Below are 25,834 nucleotides of genomic sequence, written 5' to 3' on the forward strand. Positions count from 1 at the left end.
ATACCGGTTCTTTGAAGATTTACTAACCCCGATCCGAACCCGATAGAACCCGAACCGGTCCCGAACCGAACTTTTATATAACCCGAATGGGGTTAATTTTGATAAACCCGAAAAACCGAAACCCGAATGGATAAAACCGAAACCCGATTGGGACCCCGAATGCCCATGCCTAATTGGTGACCCAATTAACATTTTGAATCACACAAGCAACAAACCCAATCGGTGCGACAATTTTGAAACTAATGTTACTGCCTTGTAGAATATGTAATTGCAATAAAGTAAGTATCGGTGCCACAATTTCATTTTACTACAAAACAAACTAAAATATCACATTAAGATAAAGAAAATGAAACTAGAAATTACATAAACCCAAACAAAAAAAAACACTCTGTGGCATGGTCGAGCATGACAAAAAAACCGCAGCTGGACCGACACAGAGATTAACACAAATACATAATATTAACATATGAAATTTACCCACTAATCATAATCTTAATTACCCCAGTAGCCTCTCTGCAATTTCCAAAAAACTCCATTGCAGAGGCAGCTTCAAAATTTACTATTATACCCCTAATCTTCCCCCAAATTACTATTTTACCCCTAGTCTTCCACCAAATTACACACGAACTGATCAAGGCAAAATCGAATCCCAATCGATCTCGTACGACGGATACTTCTCCAACGCGAAGGTCTCGTTCCACTGCGGCTGCTCCTCTGCGTCGGCGAACGTCAACTCCGACAACGGCGAAGATCCGGCAGACTCAACGAACTCCGTCATCGGTGGAGACTCACCGATCGAATTCGAATTCTCCTCCGCCTTGACCGCCTCCGTCGATGCGCGTTTCTTCGACGCCTTCGTCGTCTTCTCCTGTTTCTCCGTCTCCGCCATACTCTTACAAATAGCTTCGAGCTTGGCGTCGACCGTGGAGTGAAGAGGTTTATACTCGCCGAACTCGCCTCCGATGCGAGATCCGTCGTGACGCAGGTTAGGGAAGTTAAGCCGGGCGAAATCGCCGCGCAGCTTAAACGCCGCCGTATCGTAGGCCAACGCTGCTTCCTCCGCCGTGTCGAACGTCCCAAGCCAGAGACGAGTCCGGTTCCTCGGCAAACGGATCTCCGCCACCCATTTTCCCCAGTGACGCTGCCTCACGCCTCTGTATAGCTTCGCCGGCTTCGGCGGAGCACCGTAGGCGAAGCAGGATCCGGCGACTCCAGGTTGCTTCATCAGCAACGGCTTGGGGCTGAGGTTGGATCTGGTGGGAGGGAGAGGATGGTTGTGGTGGATCTGAGATTGGATCTGGTGGATTTGGGTAGAGGAGAGGTTGTTCAGCCCGATTAATGACCCGGTTTGCTGAAGATCCGACCCGTACGGAAACGGTTGGGTCAGATAGTGTTCCGGGTAGTATCCGGGGAAGGTGGGAAGAGGAAACGCAGACGCTGCGGGATTAATAAACGCAGACGCGGACGCGGAAGGAGAGTCGGAAACGCTTTTGATAAAAGGTAGAAGCGCTTCCATTAGTTCACCGCCACCACCAAACGAATCTGGTTGTTGAAACGTTCTGCTACTGTTCAAATTCATAGCAGCTTCCATTGTAGATTTTAAAATTCCGAAAGAAAAATAAAAATTGAATCCGAAAAGAATTCGAGAAAATAAAAATGGATCGAAAAGGTTTGAAATAAGCAACCTGATGATCCTGAGGGAACACAAAATTACCCTCGACTAAATCTATGGAAACTACAAAGATAAATTCAGAAGAAATTTTTTTAAAAATGATTTCTTTCTGAAAATACCTGGCTTTCAATTAAAAAAAAAACAGTTTCATAAGCTTGGATTTTCGTATGCATGAATAATCAATTAAAACCATTCAAACGTGTATAAACCCAGAAACCGATTTTTCTTTTTGAAAAACAGATGATTAACAAAAAGAGATCGAAGAAGCGGTGAAAAACAGATGAGAAAAATAATTGCAATGATCTAATGATTTTTTTGGGGAGGACACTCAGTTTTTTTTGTAGTGAATTTTACTCTCAGCCTCGCCGGTGATGCTTTATCTTCAGCAGCTTGGCTCACCTTATATAGTGGGGGTGGTCTCCTCACACTGTGTTCCCGTTTTTTATTCATATTAGTTTGTGTCTTTTATTATTTCGATATTCCCCATTTTCAAGAAAAATAAAAAAAAAATTTGTCGACCTAAATTTTTATTGAAAATAGGAAAATACTGATTTTGAGTAAGATGATTTCCAATAAAAAAAAATTATTTGAAAAATTTAAAATAAATGTGTTTTATTGTCTTCTTTTCTAAAATATAGGAATACAATTTTTTTTAATATCATAAAGTGTTATTTAATAAAAATACCCAATATTTTGATAACACATATATTATTTAATTTTAAATAAATAAATATAAATATTTTTTAACGAAAAGAAACATGAGTGGGTCCCATAAATTCTCCAATCAAAGTTACTGTTCATAAATTTTGACATTCTATATTGTTTTTCAATAGTACTTCTTTCTTCTTCTTTTTTAAGACAATTGTATAAATTTATTTTTTAGTTACAAATTTAATTTTCAAACATTTAATATATTTTAGTAATTAATATTAATAAGTGGGACACTTTTATAAATTATAAATTGCAAACTTTAAATGTATTAAATATTATTAATTGATAGTTTTTGGGATAATATATTATTAATTAATACTTATTGTAAATATATTATAAAATAGATTATAAACTGAATTATAAATATTTATTATATTCTAATACGAATAAATATACAAAATTAATCTTTAACGAAGGACTATAATTTTGCATACTGAATTAATTAATTTTGTTTACGCCGTAAACTTTACAGTTATGTACAGTAAACAACTGTAGTTAATTTTTATAGTGCTAATTGGCGTAACATGTGAGCCGTCGAGAGATGACATGCTGCAAATGGATGAACGACGCGTGTAATATACAGTGAAGTAGCTTGCCATGTTTTCTGGTTCCATACACGTGTCGTAGCAGCATTTGTGAAACGTGGAGTAAATAGTCACACCTGCTTTTATTGACCGTTTTGGTTTTGAGTTCACACTTCATGGTTTTTTTTTTCTTTGGACTACATGGTTCGCAGACCATTGGTTAGTTAATGGGTCCGATGTAACATACCAAATAACTACGGTGAAATTCTAGTAATAACAAAAAAAATATTCTGTGGTGCCGTTACCATACAAAACTAATCGTATTAATTTTGTAAACTTGTTCTATTTGCCTGGCCATATTGATATTTTTAACTGAGAGAATATGTAATCATATGTAATCAGTTTGAAATTTAATAACACATTTTCTATTTTTAACGTCTATTTTTTTTAAAGTTTAGAGCCCAAAAAGAACTTTGTAAAGCCTAGAATTATATTTTCTTAATCATTTTGTGTAAGTATGAGATAGCAGTGGTGCACATATAGTAGACAATTGATTGGTAATGATGATAAAGAAGAGATAAGAATAAGATGGTGAGTGACGGCACAGAGCTGCCTCCAAAGCAGTTGCGATATTCTTATTAATGGGTCACCTACTTCATCCTCACCCTAATCACAATACTAAAAGCACAATATACTCAATAGAGAGGCTGCCACGTCATTTAATTAAATCCACCAATCAGAAACAATTATTTGACCACATCAGAACAGCTTTGTTTAGAGAAAATGGGCTTTGCCATAGTTTCCAAAAAAAAATTATCACGGCCATCGAACCTGACAATTCCAAATTCATGTTCAACTTCTCGATTCTCTGTAATCGACTCTTCCACTCTATCTTCCATCTCTGTAACCCTCCTCCTAATCAATCGTTCCCAGATCTACTCCTCCCGAAGACCCCATGACCTCATCCCCAGCGACAGCGGCGACAACTACTTCCGGAGTTGTAATTTCGACGAAAGACCGCCATACGAAAGTCGACGGAAGAGGGCGGCGAATCAGGATGCCGGCTCTGTGCGCCGCTAGGGTTTTCCAGCTAACGAGAGAGCTCGGGCGCAAGTCCGATGGAGAAACCATCGAGTGGGCTTCTCCAGCAATAAGAGCAACTGAAACCCCTAATCGTAGAGCGCCTCTCTGATCGATGAGCAGGTATGACATTGACATCCTCATATTTACTTTTATTTACGACCAAATTCCACTTACCCATACAATACGAAATCAACTTCCTAATGTGCTAGATTTATGTTCGTTAAGATTCAGTTCCACTGTCGTAACGATTCAGTCCCTCTGATTAATTGTTGGTGTGAGTGTGATTGTAGCCTCTGAGAAATAATATTAAACGATGGAGATAACTACAATCTAAAGCGTGGAATTGGAAGAGGATACTTTTTGAGAAAGCTAAGGGCATCAAGGAGCTGCCACTCGGCTAAGAGATGGGTCCACTGGACTCACGTTATTTACTTGGAAAGTAATCTTTATCTCTCCCTCTATTGAGTTTTAGTTTGTCTCATACTCATGATTCAAAAATTCACTGTGAGCTAATCATAGAGACTCAACATCGAAAGATACACCTCTAATTTGATGTTGCTTTGTTTTAATCCCCAGTCTTGAATTTTGCACTACCTTTCCTTTTAAAAATAAATATCTTCTTAGTTTAACTACAAGTGAATTAATAGAATTACAAAGATTAAGTGATTGTGAATATATGGCTAATATATATAATGATGTGTTTTCCTGTGAAACTGGTGTCACTTTGTCCCAATGATAGGAAAGATTCAACGGCACTTTTCCACTTTTATCTTCTAGGTCCCTGAATCTACGATCACACTTTGATGATCTAATTATCGTACTGCAAAATTGAATTATTCCACCTTTGATTTGGTTCGTATATGTTGTGTTATGTTCAATGGGTTTCTATACTTGAACGTGCATTTTATCAATCATATTGACTTATTTTTCTGTCTGAGAATAATTTTCTACATTATTTTTCTTATGGATTTGCTTCCTACTTCTTCAAAGAGGAGTATATTTCAAGTGGCTCACGATATCAAAAAACTCCCTCGGGAAATGTTACAGCTATTGCCAATGTTAAATTTCAGCTAATGATTGGTACCCGGTTAAAGTAAGAGTGACTTTGTTTTCTTTCCTTCTACAGAGTCTCACAAGGTTTGGGATTTTATTGCATCTGATCATTATTGCTGTGAGAAATGGGTATAGGGAGATGAAAGTATCATCGAAGATATCACCAGGCATATGAAGGAGAATAACATATTTGGATTGAGAATGATGATATTTTATTGGTAATATGGGACTTGCGGACAGACCAAATTCAGCATCAAGTCAACGTTCATGAGAGAGAGAGGTATTCTTAATTGGTATAATGTGTCTTAGATTGCAAGTTATTGTTCTTATGTTTCTTTAGATGGAATTTTATAACACAATGGTCGAGAGAAGATGTTGATGGTGAAAAAGCTGCGATGCAGGCATACAAAGCAGCTAAAAAATATTGACCAAGGTGATGAAGTTGTTGAATCAGACAAGGTTTCCTATGGACTAATGAAAAAGGTAGATGACTTGAAAGAAACTTGGGGTTGATGGTCCCAGTAAATTTGTGTACCAAAACTAACTCTTCAAGTGTACTTGATGGTCTGATAATAATATCTCAAAAAAGAGAATGACGATGTGGATGTCAAATTTGGTAAAGGCTGGCTGCTTCTTTACAGGTATATAGAAATATTAGCCCTGTTCTTTTACCATTTGCGGCGTCAGCGGTAGCGATAGAGCAAAACGACGTTGACTGAGCTATTTATTGCCACTGGGTAACGAAGTGGAAGACTTTTTGCAACCAGAGGTTCTCACTGAAAATATTAGCGTCCATGAAAGACGTCACGGACAACACCTGCGATCACTTCCAGCGATTATTTATGTTTCCACCATGCTACTTTGCTCTCAACTAAAGTTACTTTTTCTTGCTGCTGTCGCTGCCGCAGCTATTCCTTAACGGGCAGGGCTATTATATATTGTACAATCCTTCGGATTCAATTGTGTTTCAGTTATGAACAATACAGCAAAGTGAGTCTGCATGTATTATTCTTTGGACATTTATGTGCGACTCATAAAATGTAGTTGACACATCAAAACATTACTGTCATGTTTGTTTCACAGTTGTGTTGTTGTGTTAATGTTGATGGAATATGCAAACAATATTTTATATGTGATAAACCGGCAAATACATATTCAATTCGCCAGCAGATCCTTAGGTAGTAGTGCACATTTGCCTCTGTCAGTATAATTCATTTCACATTTTACTCATAATTAATGTAGCCTAACATAAGACCTGGGTTTACTGTCTTCGTACTTTGCATGAGATTTGAGACGGTGTATTGGAATCTTATAAGATGAATGTATGAGAGAGAGAGAGAGAGAGAGAGAGAGAGAGAGAGAGAGAGAGAGAGAGAGAGAGAGAGAGAGAGAGAGAGAGAGAGAGAGAGAGAAAATCTCTACTTTTGTTCAGTGCTTATTGCGGCCAAAACATATTCGACGGCAATTGCGGCCTACATAGACGACGGAGAACGCCAGTTTTGGCTTATATTAATTTGCGGCTTATCAATTGTTTGTTCCAATCATCTTTAAAAAATGAATCAAATTCACTTTCACAATTTTACTATTTTCAGTTATTGTTTAGTAAATAAAAAAAAATAGTATTATACCGCTCAATCTAAGCATGTGATTTGTTGGCAGAGATCCTGAATCTCTCATTGCTAAATATTTCATCTCATACTTTTATTTGTACCTTTTGTTAGTTTTTCCTGTGGAAAAAAGCTGGTGACAACAAGGTTAATGAGACATAAGATTTGAGTATATAATAATACATTTTCACATGTTGAAATTGAGCTAAAAATCAATTTAAGAGCATGAACCGGAAGACATTTTCTCGGGTTCGATCAGGACTCATGACTAAATATTGTTTGAATTTATTGTGATTAATGCCAATACATATAAATTTTCTCTGGTACATATAAATTTGCTCTGGTTCGATCAAGAGTCATGACTAATTATAGTTTTCATTCATTGTGAACAAATAGATTTTAGATTTTAAAGACTTCTAATTCATGAAATATTACAGAATTTGTATATTACAATTAATATTTTACCTTTAGATATATTAAAATAATATTCTAGATTGATATTTAATTGTCAGTTTTCAACTATTACACGTAAAACAATATTATTAAGTACGCTTTTTAAAAAAAAGGGATTTTATATTTTAATTAGGTTATTGAAATACTTTTTATTTTCGTGAATTTATTCGAGATGAGATTCCGATCTTTTAAACTAAGATAATTTATGTTCTATACATAATTATATTTTCTTTACATAACTCTAAAATCTTCGACTTGATTCTTCATATTTTATTAGTTAATTATGTTACATATAATAGAAATACTTACTTCAAACTGAAAATAAAAAAAAATCAAGTCAAAGTATTTTATTAACTAATAAATTAGTTAAATATAATTTAATATACAAAAATTCACATACAAATAAAAATGATAAATGTAACAAATATAAATATATTATCCGCGCGTAGCGCGGAAAAGGATCTAGTCTATTTAATTAGTACATTCTTTATCACTAGAGACAACTGTTTAAGAACATAATTGCCTCCAAGTCAACTCTTTGAGAATTGAAGCAATCTAATTGACTTTACGAATAATAATTAATATATGACGCGTTAATTCATATGCGGACGTGAGGTTTTTCATTGATATTAACTCGGGCATTTCCATCACTATTCCATTTTCTTCTTTAAAATGAAGTAAAAATAAATATAGAATAAAAAATGCTCCAACTCAACTTTATATCTTATTCCATAATGAAATTTATTCTAAAAAATGGAGTAATCTACTTTTTGTTTGTTCATCACTCTATTATAAAGTAAGAAATAAAATAGGGTTGGAGCAATTTTACTTCATTTTCACTTTTACTTCATTTTAAAAGAAAAAATGGAGTTTTACATTGAAGATGCTCTTAGGGCATCTACATCCCTACTCCATTTTTTTCTCTAAACTGGAGTAAAAGTGAATATAGAGTAAGGAATGCTCCAACCCAACTTCATATTTCACTCCATAATAAAATTTACTCCATAAATGGAGTAATCTATTTTTTGTTTGTTCATCACTCCATTATGGAGTAGAAAATGAAGTAGGGTTGGAGCAATTTTACTCCATTTTCATTTTTACTCCATTTTAGAGGAAAAAATGAAATTGTACATTGGAGATGCTCTTACACGATTGTCTACGGAATTAGCCAAACCATTGTTGTTTAGAATTCAAATACGGACGCCTCATAGTAAAATAACAATTGAAATTAAGAAAAATATCCTAAGACGCCGATAGTGATATGGATTTACATCACTATTTCGTCTTAAAGTTGTTGTTTAGTCGCATGTATTAGTCATGATAATTATAATAGGTAGTTTAGACTTTAATTGACATAAATTGTTACAGAAGCATTAAGAAGTCTCTAGAGCTTTAGAGATGGATTGGCAGAAAACTTCAATTTTATACATCTTATCAGGTTGTGTATTTTATTTCTAGCCGCATTTCCCAAAGCTTCTACACAAACGCTGGACCAAGAATAGAAAAAACTCGGACGACTCGTGCAATATCCATGGTTAGTTTTCTGAATGTGGTTGACAAAAAAAAACGTTTTCTGATGTATTTTTACAGAATACTTTGCACAACGTCCTACAATAAAGAGGTTTTTAAGAAACCTGATGCAAAGTTTTACGGTTTACCCTCCTGAATAAAATGTGGGACCATCAATGTCATGTGTTATGTTATTATTAGTTGTCAAATTTTTTCATATTTTTATTTCATCTTCATTGGTATAAACTAATTATTCTATAGTAAATTAATTTAGCTCTTTTTTAAAAAAAGTTTTACTCTCCATTTTTTTGGTTGGCGAGTTTTATTTATTAGCCATTAGCCAGGGCCGGGCCTGAGAATTACCGGCCCAGAAGCAAAATACTTTTTTTGGCCCGTTACTTAAAAAAAACATGAAAAACACTGAAAAGTGTAGCAAAGACAATCGAACCCAGCCCCATTAGATAATAAACTGCATCATTGCCACTAGACCAAACACTATCTTTTGTATTTTTTGGCCCCTAAAATTAATAATCATACTCCGGCCCTAAAGCACATGCTTTACCTGCCTCTATTCAGGCCCGGCTATGCCATTAGCAATGGACGTCAATAATTTAACGTGAAAAAATTAACTTGTTTTCCTTCAAAATAAAACATGTTTTTGAAATAAAAATAACTGTTCATAAAACATCCGATATGAGAAATGTAACGTCTAGCTAGTGTCCTGTAATGCATCATTACGAAGTATATGCTTATATAATTCACAAACTTGAAGTTTTAAAAAAAAATACATAAACTTTAGAAGATTAATTACTCCAGTTTGGTAAGCATATTGAAATACCCAAGAAGTAAAAGACCACTTGTATTTGAAATTGAGAAACTAGCTAGTGGCCTCTAGAATTTGTAAAGTTATATTGTTTGTGTATATTATAAAAAGTCAGCACTCGGCAGAGCACGGAAGAAGGGGTAAGTAGAGTATGGGAAGCATGTGGCCTTTGAACATGTACGCCGTTTGCGGCGGAAGAAGCTTCGAATTTCACCAACATGCAAGGCTGCATAAGAAAAAAAAAAAGTTTAAATCGGCAAATAATATCTCATGTATTGTCAGAAAATTTAAAAAGTAATTTTTTTATTGAACTACATGTTGATTTAAAAGATCTGCTAGTTTTGGAAAAATGAATGAGTAACGTTTAAATATAAGATGTATCTAACAATCTATAACTAAACTACTAGTCATAAAATGCAAATACTAAATAATCAATGAATTATTCTTCGGTTCATCCCCTATGATTCTCTTAAATAATAACCAATAAAAAACTGTCACGTCATATATTGTTTATGAGAAAAATAAATTTGAAAGCAATATTAATTGTCAAAAATATAACATTATAACATTCTAAACTCTAATCTTTATAATCTTATCTATTAAAAGAGAAGTACCATTTTTTATCTACTACAAAAAGTCATACTAGAAGTCTAGGTCCATATATTCAAATAATTTTTTTTATTGTTTATATTAGTTTATTTAATGTATAACATTCCTAAATAATTTTAAAGATATTAATAACAAATCCATTTTAACTATAAATTTAAATTATAGTTTTAGGAATAATAAAATCTGTTGAGAAAAAAAAATCTAACAAAATCTTTTTAAAAATTTAAATATTCTTTTAGTTAATGCACTGATTAATTTCACAATTAGTAGTATAATATTATTATAAATGAATTTTAATTAAATTTTTATTATAAACAAAATAATGAAATTATATGCTAATTTTATAAATTTTATAAGTATATTCTACATTATATTAAAATAGAAGTAATTAATGAATTACATATTAAAATTATGTTTTTTGTGCAAACATATTAAAATTATGTTGAATTGGTAAACCAATATATTTTGAAAATATTTTCATTAAGATAATTAAATAAAATATCATTCACCGTTTAAAATGACTAAAATATCATTCAACTTTTAAAATGATTAATATTCATAAATTATTTAATAATTTTTACAAAAAAATAAAATTGTTATAATATGTTAAATTTTAATATTTAGAACTATATATCATCTATTAAGTTATTTTTAAAATGACAGTAATATATTATCATAAATTATTATATACAAAATAATATAAAATTGTATATCTATAAATGAAATGTTACCCGCACGGGTGTGCGGGTTAAAATCTAGTTCAAAACATTAAATCCTAAACTCTATGGTTAACACTAAATCATATATTTCAAACTTTAAACACTAAGTCCTAAGATTAATTTAGACCCTAAAGTTAACCTTACACCCTAGGGTTAATCCTACACTCTAGGATTTATAGTTTAGGGTGTAGGATTTTTAAGATTTACATTTAACCTTATGGTTTATGATTTAGAGTTTAGTGTTTAAAATTTGAGCTATAGGGTTTAGTTTTAACCCTTAGGCTAGTGTAAAATTTTAGTTATAAAATTTAGATTTTAGAATTTTATAGTGTCAATTCTTTTGCAATTAATATTATTTTTTATTTTACTTTTTCATAAACAATATATGACGTGACAGAATCTAATTAGTTATTATTTAAGGGGTGAATTCAAAAATAACTCATAAACTATTTAATATTATATATATATATATATATATTAACAAGCAATATATATACAAAGATGGAAATCGTATCCTTGGTTGCTAATTGCTATACATGACTTTCCATGTGTTGAATGAGTAAGGTTCCGTTTTCAAACAACAATGTACTTAACCTTCAAATACATAACTGGCGGAGCATGAAATGAAAATAGTCAACTGTGCAATGCACCCTCTAATTTAAATTGATAGCTTCTTAATACACATTTCGTTTTTCCTGTGTGACGCCATAGTTCTATCTAATTAATTTACATACATCTTTGATTTTTATAATATTCACAAATATATAGACTTTTCAAGTTTCAAGAGCTCTTACATTTTTTTATTCGATAAACTGGACTTCTCATAATTCTTAAGATTATATGTATTGTATTTTCTGTCAAGTTATACGGTACATTAATACAGTATGTATGTAACAGTAAACGAGCAACGTTGTAAGAGTAGTGAAGATATGTTATTTGGAAGAAAAATACTATGATATTTGGAATCAGTATTTAAGAAAGCGCTAAGCGGCTCAACATCTAACGCCTATAACGATTAATTAGATCAGACCTAGCTTATTAATTAGACAAAATGCATTTATAAATTAAAATTATATACTAAATATATCTTTATATAATATTTTATATTAAATATCACTATTCACAAATGATAAAATTTATATTACTTCATATTCATATGATTCTATATTATAATATATTAATTATTATAATTTATGAATGATAAATTATATATTATTCATTATTGCAATATTATAACTGTTTAGGCAGTTTAGAAAATAATTGGCATGATCTTATAAGACCTAGCGTGCAATCACGTAAAACGCTTTTTAGAACATCAATTTGAATATATTGGAGAATAATACTGCTATAACATAATTTTGTAAAGGAATACAACCCCTTGAATATAATGTTAACACACGTTGGCCTCGTATTTACCTCAACACTAAACCCAATACGAACAGATTCACTATAACTTTGTTGGTGAGTCCAATATACATAATATTTTACGACACATCATATTCATCCATACATATGATCGATATAGAATCCTTGAAAATATTCTTGAAAAGTGAGATACATTTCTACAGATTAGTAATTCAGACTATTTGGTATTTTGTTTTGACCGGAAATAATCAAAATCCAGTCGAATTTATAATATTGATGGAAAAATCGGATATTCTATACTAAACAGTGTAGACAGCTAAGACAAACCTCTCCAAAGGTTTAATTTGTCTCATTGTCTGCCATCGAATAAACTTTCAAAATTCTATACAGATGAAGTATATAGATGCTTAATTGCTTCTTTTAAAAGACTAAAAGATCTAACGCATAATAAACGTAATAGCTACAAAGATCATCGACCTCGAAATTTCAAGATCAGTGGCATGGATTGCGCGTGTCTATCAACTCAACGTTACTAAGAGAATGCTTTTCCAATTTCAGAAAAGTTCCTTTGTAACCCCCTTCACGCGGTTTCCGTCCCACGCTACCCGTTTAAAGACTTTTGAATCCAACAACCGTTCGCCACGGGTTCATGATCAGTGGCCCAGATTATGCTATCATTAACTTAGCTGTGTGGTCTGTAAACCAACCTCACTCCACTTATGTCCATGCCTCTCTGCATATCTCTTGTTTCGTCAGATAAAACAAAATACTACAAAATCAACTTTACTATAGTAGCATTAAAAATTGAAGAAGTGATTTTAGTCAATTAGTTAAATGTCCATATCTACGGTTTTTCCCTTCGGAGTTCCACTTCACTAAACTGGGTTTTTCTGGTCGTAAGAGCATTTTCAATATAGATCTTCATCTTTTTCAAAATGGAGTAATTCAGTAATAGAGTAATTCCATGGTGGAATATAGTTTGTTCCATTCTACTCTATTTTAAAATGAAGGAATAAAAAATATAAATATTACTTCATTTATGGAGTAAAGCTATGTTTATTCTATTATAGAGTAAAAAAACAGAATAACTAACAGCATTTTTTATTTCAATCTACATTTGACATATTTTACTCTAAAATAAAGTATGGTTGAAGTAAATTCAATTCTACTATGGTTATTTCATTTTTTAAATAGAATTTTATATTAGAGACGCTTTAAAACTTGTTATAAATTGGGTATCGTTGATCTCATAGTAATTAATTTACTTTAGCAGATAACTAATAATAGTATATTTGAACAATTTTTTTCAATTTTTTTTTTTGAAAAAACTTAGGGTTAAATATGTTATGATTAATTTTCAGAACACAAAGTATAAAATATACATTTATGTTTTGATCATTAAGACTCTAGTTTTTTTTTTCTTTTGTCATCTAGACTTTGTATTTAACTTTCTAGATACAAACAGAGAATATTAATGTAAGTTTTGTCAAAAAAAAAAAAAAGTTTTGACTGAATGAAAGACTTTTGCAGAAAATAAAAAAGGGTGTCGTCGTTTTCAGAGCAGGTACTAGACGTCGTTTTAAAAGATGAATGGCATATGAATTTTAGGTGAACTGTCGTCCTCAATTTTGTTCAAATAATAATACTTTTCTCTTCTTTGGTTTATCGTTTTCCCGTGATATCGTGAATAACGTGAGATATGGTCTATTTCTTCATTTTTAAAAGTATTCAACAAGCTTTGTATTATAACTGGAGATCCAAAACTAGTACAGACGTTTTGGATTCTATTACGTTGTTGTTCACACCACCATATTATATGATAAATATCTCTTGTTCATGGGAATTATGGTTAGAAAGTTCTTTAGAGACTATAGTAGTGAAGTATTAACATCTGACACTTTTGAAAGGAAAACAAAAAGAAGTGAAGTCATAGAAGAAAATAGAATCTATGACTTTTATTTTCTAATGAGAAGAAGGTTAGGTGTTATTGTTAATATGAAGAATGTTTCGTAAAGCTTTAACATTTGATTCAGTTGCTCACAAACACACATGACACCCTCAATTACATTTTTGCCATATGACAAAATATATATCCACCATCAAATCACCTAACAATCTTTATGTATAACCAATAACTTTCAGCCTTTTCTGCTTTAAACATTGTTTTAACCATCATTCTTTTATATAGCAGGATAAATCGTCTAACTAATTGTAGCTTCCTGATTTCTGGTATAGGTAAACAGATTTAAGAAAACTGATTTGACTATCTATGTTATCAAAATGCACTTACCATCATCCGTTTAGAATTTCAGAGTCAAATAATGTGCTTAAGTTAGAGTAGTGAAAGAACAGATGACATATTGGCAAGTAGTTCGTGATATCACGCAAGTGAGACCAAAACAATGAGAAAAGTCATGTGATAATTGCGGGGTTAGTAAACATAACTTTCAAACCTCTTAAAAGTTAAAGCACCGCCCATCGCTCAGAATGGGCCATGGGCTGAAAGAGCGAGTGTGGGAAGTCCATTAGCCGTTAGCGGTTGGGGCGTTACAAGTGGTATCAGAGCATGTTCTGCCCGAGATGCATCTTGAGACATGTCATGGTGCGCAACGAAGACGTTGCGCTATGTGAATGTGGATGAATTGTAACATCACAATTTTGGTATATGTGGAAAAGCTTAAGAGAATTGATTTGGCTACATATGTCACTAAAATATGCTTATATTTTATGTCACACATCCGTTTAGAACCCCAAAATTAAGTGTGATTGAACTAGAGTAGTGAGATGACGTGATCTATTGCAAAGTAATTCGTGATATCGTGTAAATAAAGCCAACGCAAAGGAAAATGTCATGTGGTGATTATGGGGTCAGTAAACATAACTTTCGAGCTTCCAAAAAATAAACGCACCGTCCGTCGCATAGTATAGACCCACGGACAAAGAATGTGCGTGGGAGGTCCATTAGCCATAAGCGGCCGAGACATTACACTAACATTTTACTATTTACTATGTACCATTCTTTTACTCAAGACAATCTTGGAAAAACGAAAAGAGGAAAATCGCAATTATATAACTCTTAATTATGTATATATTATTACATGAATATTCTTCTTTGCTAATCAAGTGGTCTTAATCATCCGTATACGCCTTAAGTGCTAAGAAAATTGGATTTTTATGGGTTTTGTGGTGCTTAGTTCTTGGGTTAGAAAACCTTTGGAATCTTACCACGGTTATTAAAAGATGTATCCTCTTTGCTTCTACCTATTGGTGTCACTGTGTCAGATCAGAAAATGGAATCTAAAACTGGATAGTGGCGTTGGTGCTCATATGGGAAGAAATCATCAAAGTTAAATGTTATTTGAGGGAAAGGCCGAAACAAAGTAAACAACTAATAAACAAAACAAAAGAAACTAATATAAAGCCCATTATGTTTCCTAGATCTCATCTTGGCCCATTAAATTCACTGACAGGTCTATTTAATGTAATATAGGCCAGAGGGGATCAAATATATCATAGACAGTTTCAGCCTTCTAACAAGGCCTTATATTTATTCAATGCGCGTATTTTAAAGTTCCATCTTTCTTTGCAGATGCATTGTAGAAAACATACACAAACGATGACGGACGTCCAAAAAAATCAAGATGATATAGCCTTCTACTAAATTTAAAATGATAAATATTCCTACACTTTGGGTTGTTCTAGAAAACACTATATAATCGTAAACATAATGTTAAACATCTCTTCCAATAGAAAGTCTTCGATCAAGAAAAAAACATATGTTTAAACCTTTTCAGCAAGGAAATTTTCAAAACAATACTGCTGCATTATAAATAATTAGGGTAAAAGGTAAAAGGGGACATATACTGAGATACTAATGTTGTAATACAAGCATAGTTTATTCAGTTACAAGATGATGACATTGACGACTAGTCATGTAATGTGATTTAAATTTAGTGACGAACATCAATTATTTCATCATACCAAACCAAAAACTCTCTGTTCACCAATGTTTTTTTTTTAACTCCGATCGATCCATTTGATCATTATTTTGATGGTTCATCATTATCATGTTCTAAAATAATATCAAAACCACTTTTCTCGTCTAAAAACACACCTAGGATTACACTACTCCTATACATATTCTATCCTTTAGGGCTTTGTGTTTTTTTTTTGTCAGCAGTGCTGTGTGGTTATAAAACTAAATAGTGTTCATATATAGTTATTATATAAAAAAGAGGGCTTTATACCTAAGCAATTGGGGGGTGAGGGGAAGGCATGAGAGTACAATATTTAAAATCAGATCAAGAATCAAAATAATGGAGATATACCAATATTTGAGTATGTTTTGTTTTATTCTATACTCTCAAGTCTTAAAAGTTAATACACACATACATTGGATAATTGTTAAAGTCCATATGAAATCAACAATTAACATGACTAAGACCTTCACATGAGCTGTTCCCACTAGTCTTTGCTTAATATGGATGGAACAAACTCGATCCGTAACATATAAAATGGGACAACCCCACTTATATCTAAATAAATAATGAAAATATTAAATAAAAAAAACTTAAGTTTGGGAAAAAAAAAGTTTGGAATAAAGGCCAAACGACTATTGGTCGGTGTGGGTTTAGAATGTTGCATTAATACAGACGGAAAGAAGTTTACGGTCATGCTTTCATGTGATTAAGCTAATATCAAGATTCAAAGACAGTTAGCACTAATGTGAATACATAAAATACAATTTAGCCTTTCCCAAGTGTACTTAACCTTAAAAAGTGTATTAACCTTGTATTATATCATTAAATCCTAATACATTAGAATCAAAGTAATTAAGAAGGATCAACAACATTAATGGACGGTATATTTGCACGTGTATTCCTTATTCTTATCCCCACACTTAGCTATTGTCAATACACTAGAACCAAAGAGTTAACGGGACAACTTCTCATTTCTTGTCCCCTCATAAAAAAACAAATACCACACATCAACACATATATGGCACATTCTCTATTATTAATATATAGTATGCGAGGCTTGCTAGCCAATCAATTTTCAGGTTTTAGCTCATACTTCTCTTTATACACATGCATGTTCATTCTGTGAAAACTGCATCCGAAAGCTCAAACTATAAACAAGATTGGAACTTCTATATAAAGACTATCTTCAACCAAGTGAATAATTCAAAATGGATAAATATACTACTATATATAATCAGTCCTGTATATAATACATATATATATATATATAATGCATATTTTCGTGCTGGTTTGATAATGGTTTTTACTTAAATAAACAAATAGAAGCAGGCAGTTACTCTCGGTTTCTTACCATCTTTGGTCGAGAAAGATGCCAACTTTATTTTACAACTCGGACTTGCTTTTTAGTGGTACCCTTTTGATTAAAAACATGATTATATACAGCTTTTGTTTCGTAAACAATAATTAAGGAGCCTGTATGCTAGAAACCAAAGAGACGTTGGAATTCGATAGTTGGCCTAATTTGATGCGGACACATGCCAATTTGGCCAAGTGGTACTATTCTATATACTCAATACGTAAAAATGTTTTAGTATCACAAAATTTACTCACAGAGCAACCTATATATGTCAATATATGTGACATAAACTTTATATACATCTTAATTTATTACGTATCATTTCTGTTTTTACTCATTTCTATGAATATTTTTCTCGTGGTAAGATAACCTATTATTTTTCCTATTGGTGGATACTGGGACCTATGCTGATTAGGCATTAGATTCCTGACAAGCAATATCGTATCCAGTTAACCTTGTCTATTCAAATATAAATTTACATATAAAGGAACAAAATATAGTCACAAGAACACCGTAATATCAGTGTATTTGTATAAATGTGGAGTTAAAAAGTACACAGATCGGCCACAGCCAGTTGAGACTTTTACATCAACTCTATAGTTGACCTAAAATGAAAATTTGGAATAAAAATTCCTTATGATAAAAAACAAAACAAAATTTCCTTATGATAAAAATAAAAAAGTTTTTATCATAAAAATATTACATAAGATAAGAGTCAAAATGACTAAAAAGTTTTATTAAAAAAGTAAATAGACCCTGATATTCCTAAAATTAAATAATTTAAATTTAAGTTTTAGATTTGAGAGGAGGGAGGAGTGAGGATTTAAAAAAAATAAAATAAAAATTTGAAAATAGTTTCAAAAAAAATCAAGTTTCAAAATAAAAATTCAAAATTTTTCTTTTTGAAAAAACTTCGTAAAAATATGAAAATATAAAAGTTTGAATTGAGAAATGTATTATTCGAACATAGTAATTTTTATTTAGTAATTATTTATATTTAGATATAAAAAATAAGGTAGAAGATTCTTTTATCTTTTTAATGAAACATTTTTGATCATTTTCCTTCCTTTATGCTAATTTTGTTTTCAAAAAACTCATTTTATTGTTTTTAAGAGAATTGCCTCGTACTAGTTCTCAAATAAAAGTACACACTTGTTCTGACTTTGAAGGAGTATATTTATGATCAGCTAACCAATTACGCTGCTTATCTACTTTTCTTTTAAAGTATTTCTTTGTTATCTCCGATGATATCCAGGTAATGATTCAAAATTACTAGGCCTGGGCATTTTAACCTGGACCCGAAAACCCGAACCGGAACCGACCCGAAATCACAGGTCCAGGTACAGGTACAAGTATGTGTAGATTAACCTGTTGGATATTTTATTCATAGACCCGTGGGTATAGGTTCGGATCCGGGTAAGACCCGATACCCGAACGGGTATTAATGGAACCGAAAAAACACAAATAGGCGTGCTTCAAGACTTCAAGTTACAGCACGTCACTTAATGTTTTGTCTCAAACCTCGGTATCTCCTCGGCTCCTGCAGTCGTTTCCACTCCCCCAAACAGCCTTCAATCTTGAACAAAACCTAAAAAAACTTATCAATCAAACTGGAAGACCTAAATCATACTCATCTAATTTCTTCTTCTCTACTTTTTGAGACTTCTCAAAATAATTTTGTGATAATTCCTTAATCTAAACCCAAGTTTCTTAATTCTGTGGTAGTCTCCACTTTTTTATTTTTGATAATGGTTTCGTTTCGTTTTTGTCTTGCTCGATGATTCACTTGATGACTAAGTTACGTTTGTTTGATTCTTTTGATTTTTGAGTTTTGTTTTGTTGTTTTGTGATTTGACATTTGTTCATTGTTCAACTTGATTTCGAAGCAAAGAAACTTGGGAGAAGACGTGATGAAGTTGTTGTTTTCTATTTTCTTTTGTTTTTGGATTGAAACTTCATAAGATTTATGTTATTTAGTACTTTTGTGTGGTTAAATTGTTTGCAAAAACATATAAGTTTGATATGAAATTATGGCTATTTGGTTTTCAATGCTTCGTAAACAGGTTTACATGGGTAAAGATTTCGGGTTTCAGGTTAAATGTTACGAGAACTACTGAAAAATATCTGAAACTCATGGAACCGAACCGAAAATAACCCGAAAAACCTGTACCCGAACCGGAACCGGATGTGATCCGAAAATAACAGGTTCTTTTGCAGGTTTTTTATTTTTAGATCCGAACCGACCCGGACCCGGTAGGAACCGACCCGAACCCGAACCGAAATCCTCTCAAGTACCTATTGGGTATAAATTTTCTAGACCCGAAAGACCCGGACCCGAAAGGAACCGACCCGAACCCGACCCGAAGATCCGAATGCCCAGGCCTACTGCTAACATCCTTAACTTGTTTTTGTTTTATCGGTGAATATCTAAATCCCCGTTCTCCTAAATTGCATTAAAAAGAAAGAAAGAAACTCCTAAGATGCAAGCTCACTCGCATAATTCAAACGTAAACTCTCACATTTCTCAAAGTACTTGAAAAATATATATACATTTGATTTCAACTTCAAATATATCAAAACTTGTAAAATCTGAAAAACCCTCGAAAATCATCTAATTCCAACACGACACACGAGAGTGATTAACATATGTCAAGTAACGCTCAAGGTTCGAACACTTTTTTTTTTTGGTAACAGAAGTTCGAATATGTTTTACCGCATTATAATCATAATATACAAACGCATAGCAAGCCACACATAATATATATAACAATATATAATGTACGTGAAGATGGGGAGATTACACGGCGGTTGAAGCTCTCCCTCCCTTGCCGGTGGTCGCCACCGTCGATTCCTTTCCCGTTTTACCTTTCTCTTTCCACTCGTCTTGTGCCATTTGCTGTTGCCTGCAGTCCAAGCTACAAAAGGCCGTATCTCCCCTGCCATTTTTAATGACAGAAAATTATCACTAATTATACAGTATTCCAATTAAAAATAAATAAATTAAATAACCACAAAATCATTCAAATAAGGGAAACCTAGAATCAGATTAACAGTTTCTCCTCGATGATTTTATGTGTGTTTTAGTTATGCACCTATACATATAGATGTCGCGGCCAGGAACAAGTAAGCGTTCGCAGAGGGAGCAAGATCTCAAGAAATGTCCAGCGTCGGAAAAATTTCCTGAGTGTCTCCTTAGGTTACCTCTCGGTGAGACCATAGCTAAGAGCCGTTGATCGACGGCTGCTGCTACGAGTTGACCGTTGGAAACGTATGGTTCCACCATGGTGTTTTGGATTGGACTCTGCTGAGTTGATGATACCTCTGATTCTCCGGGAAGGTTGAGATCGAACTTTATCTCCGATAGGCTCGTTATTCTGTTAATCGGTGGTCGTTGTCTCTTTCCTAGCAACATCCTGTCAGTTTATGTGCTCTGTGTTCTGTTCCTTTGTTTTTAGGGCTCTAAACAGATACAGAGCAAAGCAAGTCTAAAGAGAGGAGGAGGGGGAGTGAGGAAGGAGAAGGGAAGCGAAGATAAAGAAGAAACCATAAACTAAGGACTGAATCTGAACCGTTGATTTAATATGCTTCTTCAATCATAGTACAGTTAAAATTTCATAATCATTCAGGAAAGGGCCAATTGGGTTATATGATGGGCCCACTTAATTAACAATAATTAACTTTCCACTTCAACGATGGTTGCACCCAATAACTAATTAAATTGTCCATTCCCCCCCGGGTCATTTTACAATAATAATTACAAAAGAACTCATATCAACTTCTAAAGTATTGATAAAAATACACTAAAAAGATGAGATTATGTGGGTCATCCTCGATCTTCTCTCTCTAACCCTCTAACTTCTCTCTAACCCTAGAAATCAAATCACCGTTGCTTGCTCGTCTCCGGTGCCGGTGGTCCTTTTAGCCGGTGTCGGAGGGCTCCTCCCCTTCTTCTTCTTTTCTCTGCTCCGTCGCTCTCTCTTCATCTCTCTCGGCCTTGCTGTTCGTCCTGGGCTTGGTGCGCCGCTGAAGCTTCCTCATCTACTCGTGGTAGATCTAGGAGTTTTGGTATGGGTGTAGCCAGATCTGGTTCTATGGCGACGAGCGGGACTAGGGTCTGTCGGTGGGGCCGGCTTCGTGGAGGTCGGAAACTCGGGTTTGTGCTGTGGCTCTTACCGGTTATTTAGGCGGTACCGTGGCGGTGGAGAGGGAAGCGTTGTGGGTCGGCGATAATCCTTATCTCTCGCTTGCTTAGATCTCCGCTGGGGGCCTCTGTTTTTCCGAATCTAGGGTTCTGGCTTGAGGGTGTCAGCGCGTGGAGCTCCGGTGAGGTTTGTACTCCGCGGATTTGTGGTGGTGGTGTGGCTCTCAGGCCTCTCTGTGGGTTCGTGCCCTTTGGGCTTGGTGTTCAAATCTCGGTACTTGGTTCCTCGGCGGTGTCTAGTTGGCTATGTCCTTCGGAGATCCTGCGGCTTGTTCTAAGCTGTGGGCATGGGTGGGAAGCTTGCTCGCTCGGAGTTGTTAACCGGGTTGGGTTTTTCTTCTGTGGCAGCTTGTGTCGAGCTCAAGGCGGCATCCGCGTCATTGTTGGGCTCGTTCTTCTTAGGTCTTGCTCGGAGCGGTGGCAGCTCGCTTGTCATCTTTTCCCATAATAAATGTGAACTTTCGGTTGCTTGGCGGTGAGTCTCAATGGTGTGCGCCTTCATGATCAGGAGGTTTATCCCGAGTCAGCTCTTCCGCTTAGGCTCTATGCCGCTGGTTCCTGAATCCATCAGTAGTTTGTTTCTTGGCGAGAGCTAGTGAGTGTGGACTATGTATGAGCTTCACTAGGGTCTTTTGGCTTTCTTGTTAGCTTGGTGGAGCTTCACCGGAGGTTGTGTTCTCGGTCAGTCTGGCGGTTCTATATGGCCCCCGGTTAAGAGGGTGTACACGGTCTTGGGTTGGTTGGTTGGAGGCAGCAATCTTCAACTGTCCTTTCCGAACGACGGCATCGCTGGTTCAGAGCCTTCCTCGTGCTGCCGGTGCGATTCTTCTTGGGTTAGTAAGCGGGTTGGAGATTGTGATTCTTTGTGCAGGTTGTGGCTTGTGGGTCTTCGGAAGCTGTAGGAGCCGTGTGTTTCAAGGTTTGAGGGTGCCTTTCTCTCCGGTAGCTCGCGGTAACTGGTTCTCACTCCGTTCATGCCTGTTCCTCTGGTCCGTCATTGCTCCGGTGATGTCTAGTGCAAAGTCTCTGTTTCTGTTTCTTTCCTGTTGATCATTTTTTGCTGCTTGGATTCTTTTGTTTAGTTTAATTTTCTGCAAATCTGTTTCTTGTTCATCTCTGTATTTCTGTAAAAAATTGAAAATCTGGTAATAATATTTAACATTTTACCAAAAAAAAAAAAAAAATACACTAAAAATGCTTATAATAATAAATTTTGAAAGGGAAATGTTTGTAATATGGTTCCTAACGTTTGGGCTAATATAAAGAAGGGACAACCTTGAAAACTATGTTTTAATTCAATTTGCTCTTTGCAATTTTATTGAGCCTTTTCTCGTTTATGCACGTTACTCACCATATTTCAACATTTACCTTAAATTTACATTGATGATTTAGTGCCCAATAAATAAATATTATAGATGCATGGGGAAGATACTCCTCGAAAGTTTTAGTTTCCTAAAATTTATCTTTGATCGAAAATCACAACAAAAGCCTTTTCTGATTGGTGCATTGTGAGTAGTGGCGCCCTCTTTACACAGGAAAAAACTAGAGATAAATGAAACAGAGTGGCACATTGTACCTAAAGTGATCGGTCTCCACGTTTTCAGCCTCGAAGAGATGCTACATTTTAAATTGATTAGTTTACGAAATATTAGTATCAGTTTGTATTTTTTTGGTTAATTAGGAGAAGTTTGAGTCATAGATCATAATCTCTTTCTTAGTGTAGACTTGTAGTCAAACTTTGCTATTAATATCACGGCGTAAAACATTTCTTCCATCAAATTTCGAAATAGCTAGGATTCCCGAAGCGACATCAACACATGTGTTCAAACCAATTTGTTTACCACGTTTGACGCTATCAGTTTGTATATTGTTTGTTACAGGGCAGCGGTGTGAAGTTTGGGTTATTTGAAAACTTATGTGTAATTTACTAGGACGACGAAATAGTAGTGTAAGTCACATTAATAAAAAAATGTAGAAGTTCTTTTCTTTCTCTTTTTTTCAAAGAAAAATGTAGAAGTTCTAATGTAGTAAACAAACCTCAAGCGGAGCGCAGATACAATTTGAAAAGATCATTTTATCCATTCCACTCTCAAACTCGTGTAAGACCGAAATATTATGGCCTGAAATTAACATTTCGATAAACAATATTATATCTTTTATTAAAAAAACTTACAATAACTGTATCTAATTTTTAATTACAAAATAATAACCAACAATGAGTTTGTCTAATGATTAAAATTCTCAATCACCTAACAAGAATTTTGAAAATCATATGTTTAACAGTTCTTAGGACGATCTGCTTGCCAGAAAAAAGTTAACTATAAACCACAAAAGTTAAAACTTTTTTTTTGCTAAAAAAAAAGGTTAAACTTATAAAAATGATATACTTTTTATTATTCTATAGTATGAGATTTTGGGTTAAAATAAACCAATATTCAGAATCTACGAAAGCTCATGAATGTTTGCTAGAAAAGACATTTATAATGACCGTCTAATATTGAGATTGAGAAAATTCGAAAACAATCTCTTGATCTGATTAACTATTATAAATTTTTAAAACTAGTTAAAAAAAAATTATAAATTTTATCTGTGTTAGATTATAGACAATATTGAAAAATTTGTTCAACATGTCAGATATATCTCAAATTTGAATACACCACATAAAAACGTCAGCATACATTTGATGGTACCTTTGAATGACTAGAAATGGAAAATCACGATTTTTATTCGTAGATGTGATGCCAAGCACATGTAGTACATATGAGCATGACTAGTTGATTTGAATCTATGTATATTTCATACTTTCGTTAGGTGGTACTAGTAAATGAAAGTGAAGGGGGAAGCTGAAGCTGACATGGAAGTTGAACCAAACACAATTGGTCCCAATTCCAAATATCAATTTCAGAAATTAAAAGTGGGCTATTTTCTCTTTCACTAGTGGGCTTCAACATATGGTCCACACATTTCATTATTATTATTATTATTTTATTTTTCGATTTTATTATTATTTTGACTTTGTTTGTCAACTAACGATGATAATAATTTACAAATTACAAGCACCAAGAGAAACTAAGCTAAACCTAGTGAAATGAAGATTATGAAATGTGAAATGTGTACAATGTTTCTCTTGTACACTGAACTAGGATAAGACCCGCGCCTTGCGCAGGATTAAGTTATTATTTTTATTATATTTTGGAGAATGAAACAATAGTTTGGCTTCATTTGGATTACGGATGTTCAACCCGGATATCGGGTTGGTTTCGGTTCGGTTCGGTTTTTTTTGGTATTTGGTTAGTAAAATATAACTACTATTCTAAATCTATATTTACTTTGACTTTAGTCATTCACATACTTTTGAAAGATTTCAACTGGACGACTAAATTGATCATCCAATCTTGTTGCTTTAAATCATTAGTGTTTATATATATATATATATATATATATTATTATTTAGTTTGAATATTTATTAAATAAAAATTCATATGCGTTATATTTTATGATCATTTGTAACTTATTATAACAAAAAAATAATCTATTGATCACAAAATTTTCAGAGTGGGAATATTCAAATTTCTAATAATATATAGACGTTTTGAAAAACTCAAATATAACATATAAGAAAAAATATAAATGCTTTTATTATATATTTAATATGATTTTTTAATATCTTTCAATAATATAAAATTTAAAAAAAGAACTAAGATACCAAAATTGTTATCAAATATTTATTATTCATAATAATTAATTTTCATATATACGTTAATCATATTAGGTAATTTCGTAGCTTCTAATTAAGGAAAGTGCAAAAAAAAATTTGGTAGATTATTTATCAATTCGATAGTTAGTTTAATAAAAACTATAATGTAAGTCAAGATGGACCAACCTATTTTTCTAAGAATAGTATATTTTATATAGTCATTTATTAAATGAGAATTTATAATCATACAGTTCTATGATCATTCATATCATTTTATAACTGAATATTTAAATCATCGATAACAAAATTTTCAATGTGAAATCTTTAATAAGTTTATAATTTATAAATGTTTTTGAAAATTCATTGAAAGTTTTAATATTAAAATATTTATGTAATCTTATGGTATATAGTATAATCTATATATATATAAATATATATGTTTTATTATTAAATGATATTTTTTACTCATAT

At 33.2% G+C, this 25,834-nt stretch overlaps 2 protein-coding genes and 1 long non-coding RNA gene across 5 annotated transcripts; 1 reads left to right on the forward strand and 2 right to left on the reverse strand.

Annotated features, from left to right (window-relative positions):
* Positions 1-302: 302 nt before the first annotated feature.
* On the reverse strand, positions 303-2,073 carry LOC106353446 (ethylene-responsive transcription factor RAP2-4-like). Its single transcript, XM_013793206.3, has one exon. The coding sequence runs from the start codon at positions 1,589-1,591 to the stop codon at positions 632-634; it is 960 nt and encodes a 319-aa protein (XP_013648660.2). The 5' UTR covers positions 1,592-2,073; the 3' UTR covers positions 303-631.
* Positions 2,074-3,582: 1,509 nt separating this feature from the next.
* On the forward strand, positions 3,583-6,174 carry LOC125576238. Of its 3 annotated transcripts, none has more exons than XR_007314637.1 (4): positions 3,583-4,110; positions 4,281-5,323; positions 5,445-5,526; positions 5,633-6,174. It is a non-coding gene; the product is annotated as an uncharacterized LOC125576238 (long non-coding RNA). The 3 variants fall into 3 exon arrangements; XR_007314636.1 differs by having other exon boundaries at positions 3,584-4,110; positions 5,685-6,174; XR_007314638.1 differs by having other exon boundaries at positions 5,434-6,174.
* A 13,927-nt stretch (positions 6,175-20,101) lies between these two features.
* On the reverse strand, positions 20,102-21,019 carry LOC106356925 (FCS-Like Zinc finger 6-like). The gene is made up of 2 exons (XM_013796640.3): positions 20,558-21,019; positions 20,102-20,401 (listed from the first exon to the last, which is right to left on the reverse strand). Exons 1-2 carry the CDS (start codon positions 20,875-20,877, stop codon positions 20,263-20,265), a joined length of 459 nt encoding a protein of 152 aa, XP_013652094.2. The 5' UTR covers positions 20,878-21,019; the 3' UTR covers positions 20,102-20,262.
* Between the last annotated feature and the right edge of the window lie 4,815 nt (positions 21,020-25,834).

Source organism: Brassica napus, chromosome A7 (genome assembly GCF_020379485.1).
Source record: "Brassica napus cultivar Da-Ae chromosome A7, Da-Ae, whole genome shotgun sequence".
NCBI lineage: Eukaryota > Viridiplantae > Streptophyta > Magnoliopsida > Brassicales > Brassicaceae > Brassica > Brassica napus.

What these genes read in the sequence shown, in the direction of transcription:
- LOC106353446 (XM_013793206.3), bottom strand. Translation starts at nt 1,591, where the DNA reads ATGGAAGCTGCTATGAATTTGAACAGTAGCAGAACGTTTCAACAACCA.
- LOC106356925 (XM_013796640.3), bottom strand. Translation starts at nt 20,877, where the DNA reads ATGTTGCTAGGAAAGAGACAACGACCACCGATTAACAGAATAACGAGC. An exon ending in CGCGACATCTATATGTATAG is followed by an intron (nt 20,402 to 20,557) that starts GTGCATAACTAA and finishes TAAAAATGGCAG; the next exon opens with GGGAGATACGGCCTTTTGTA.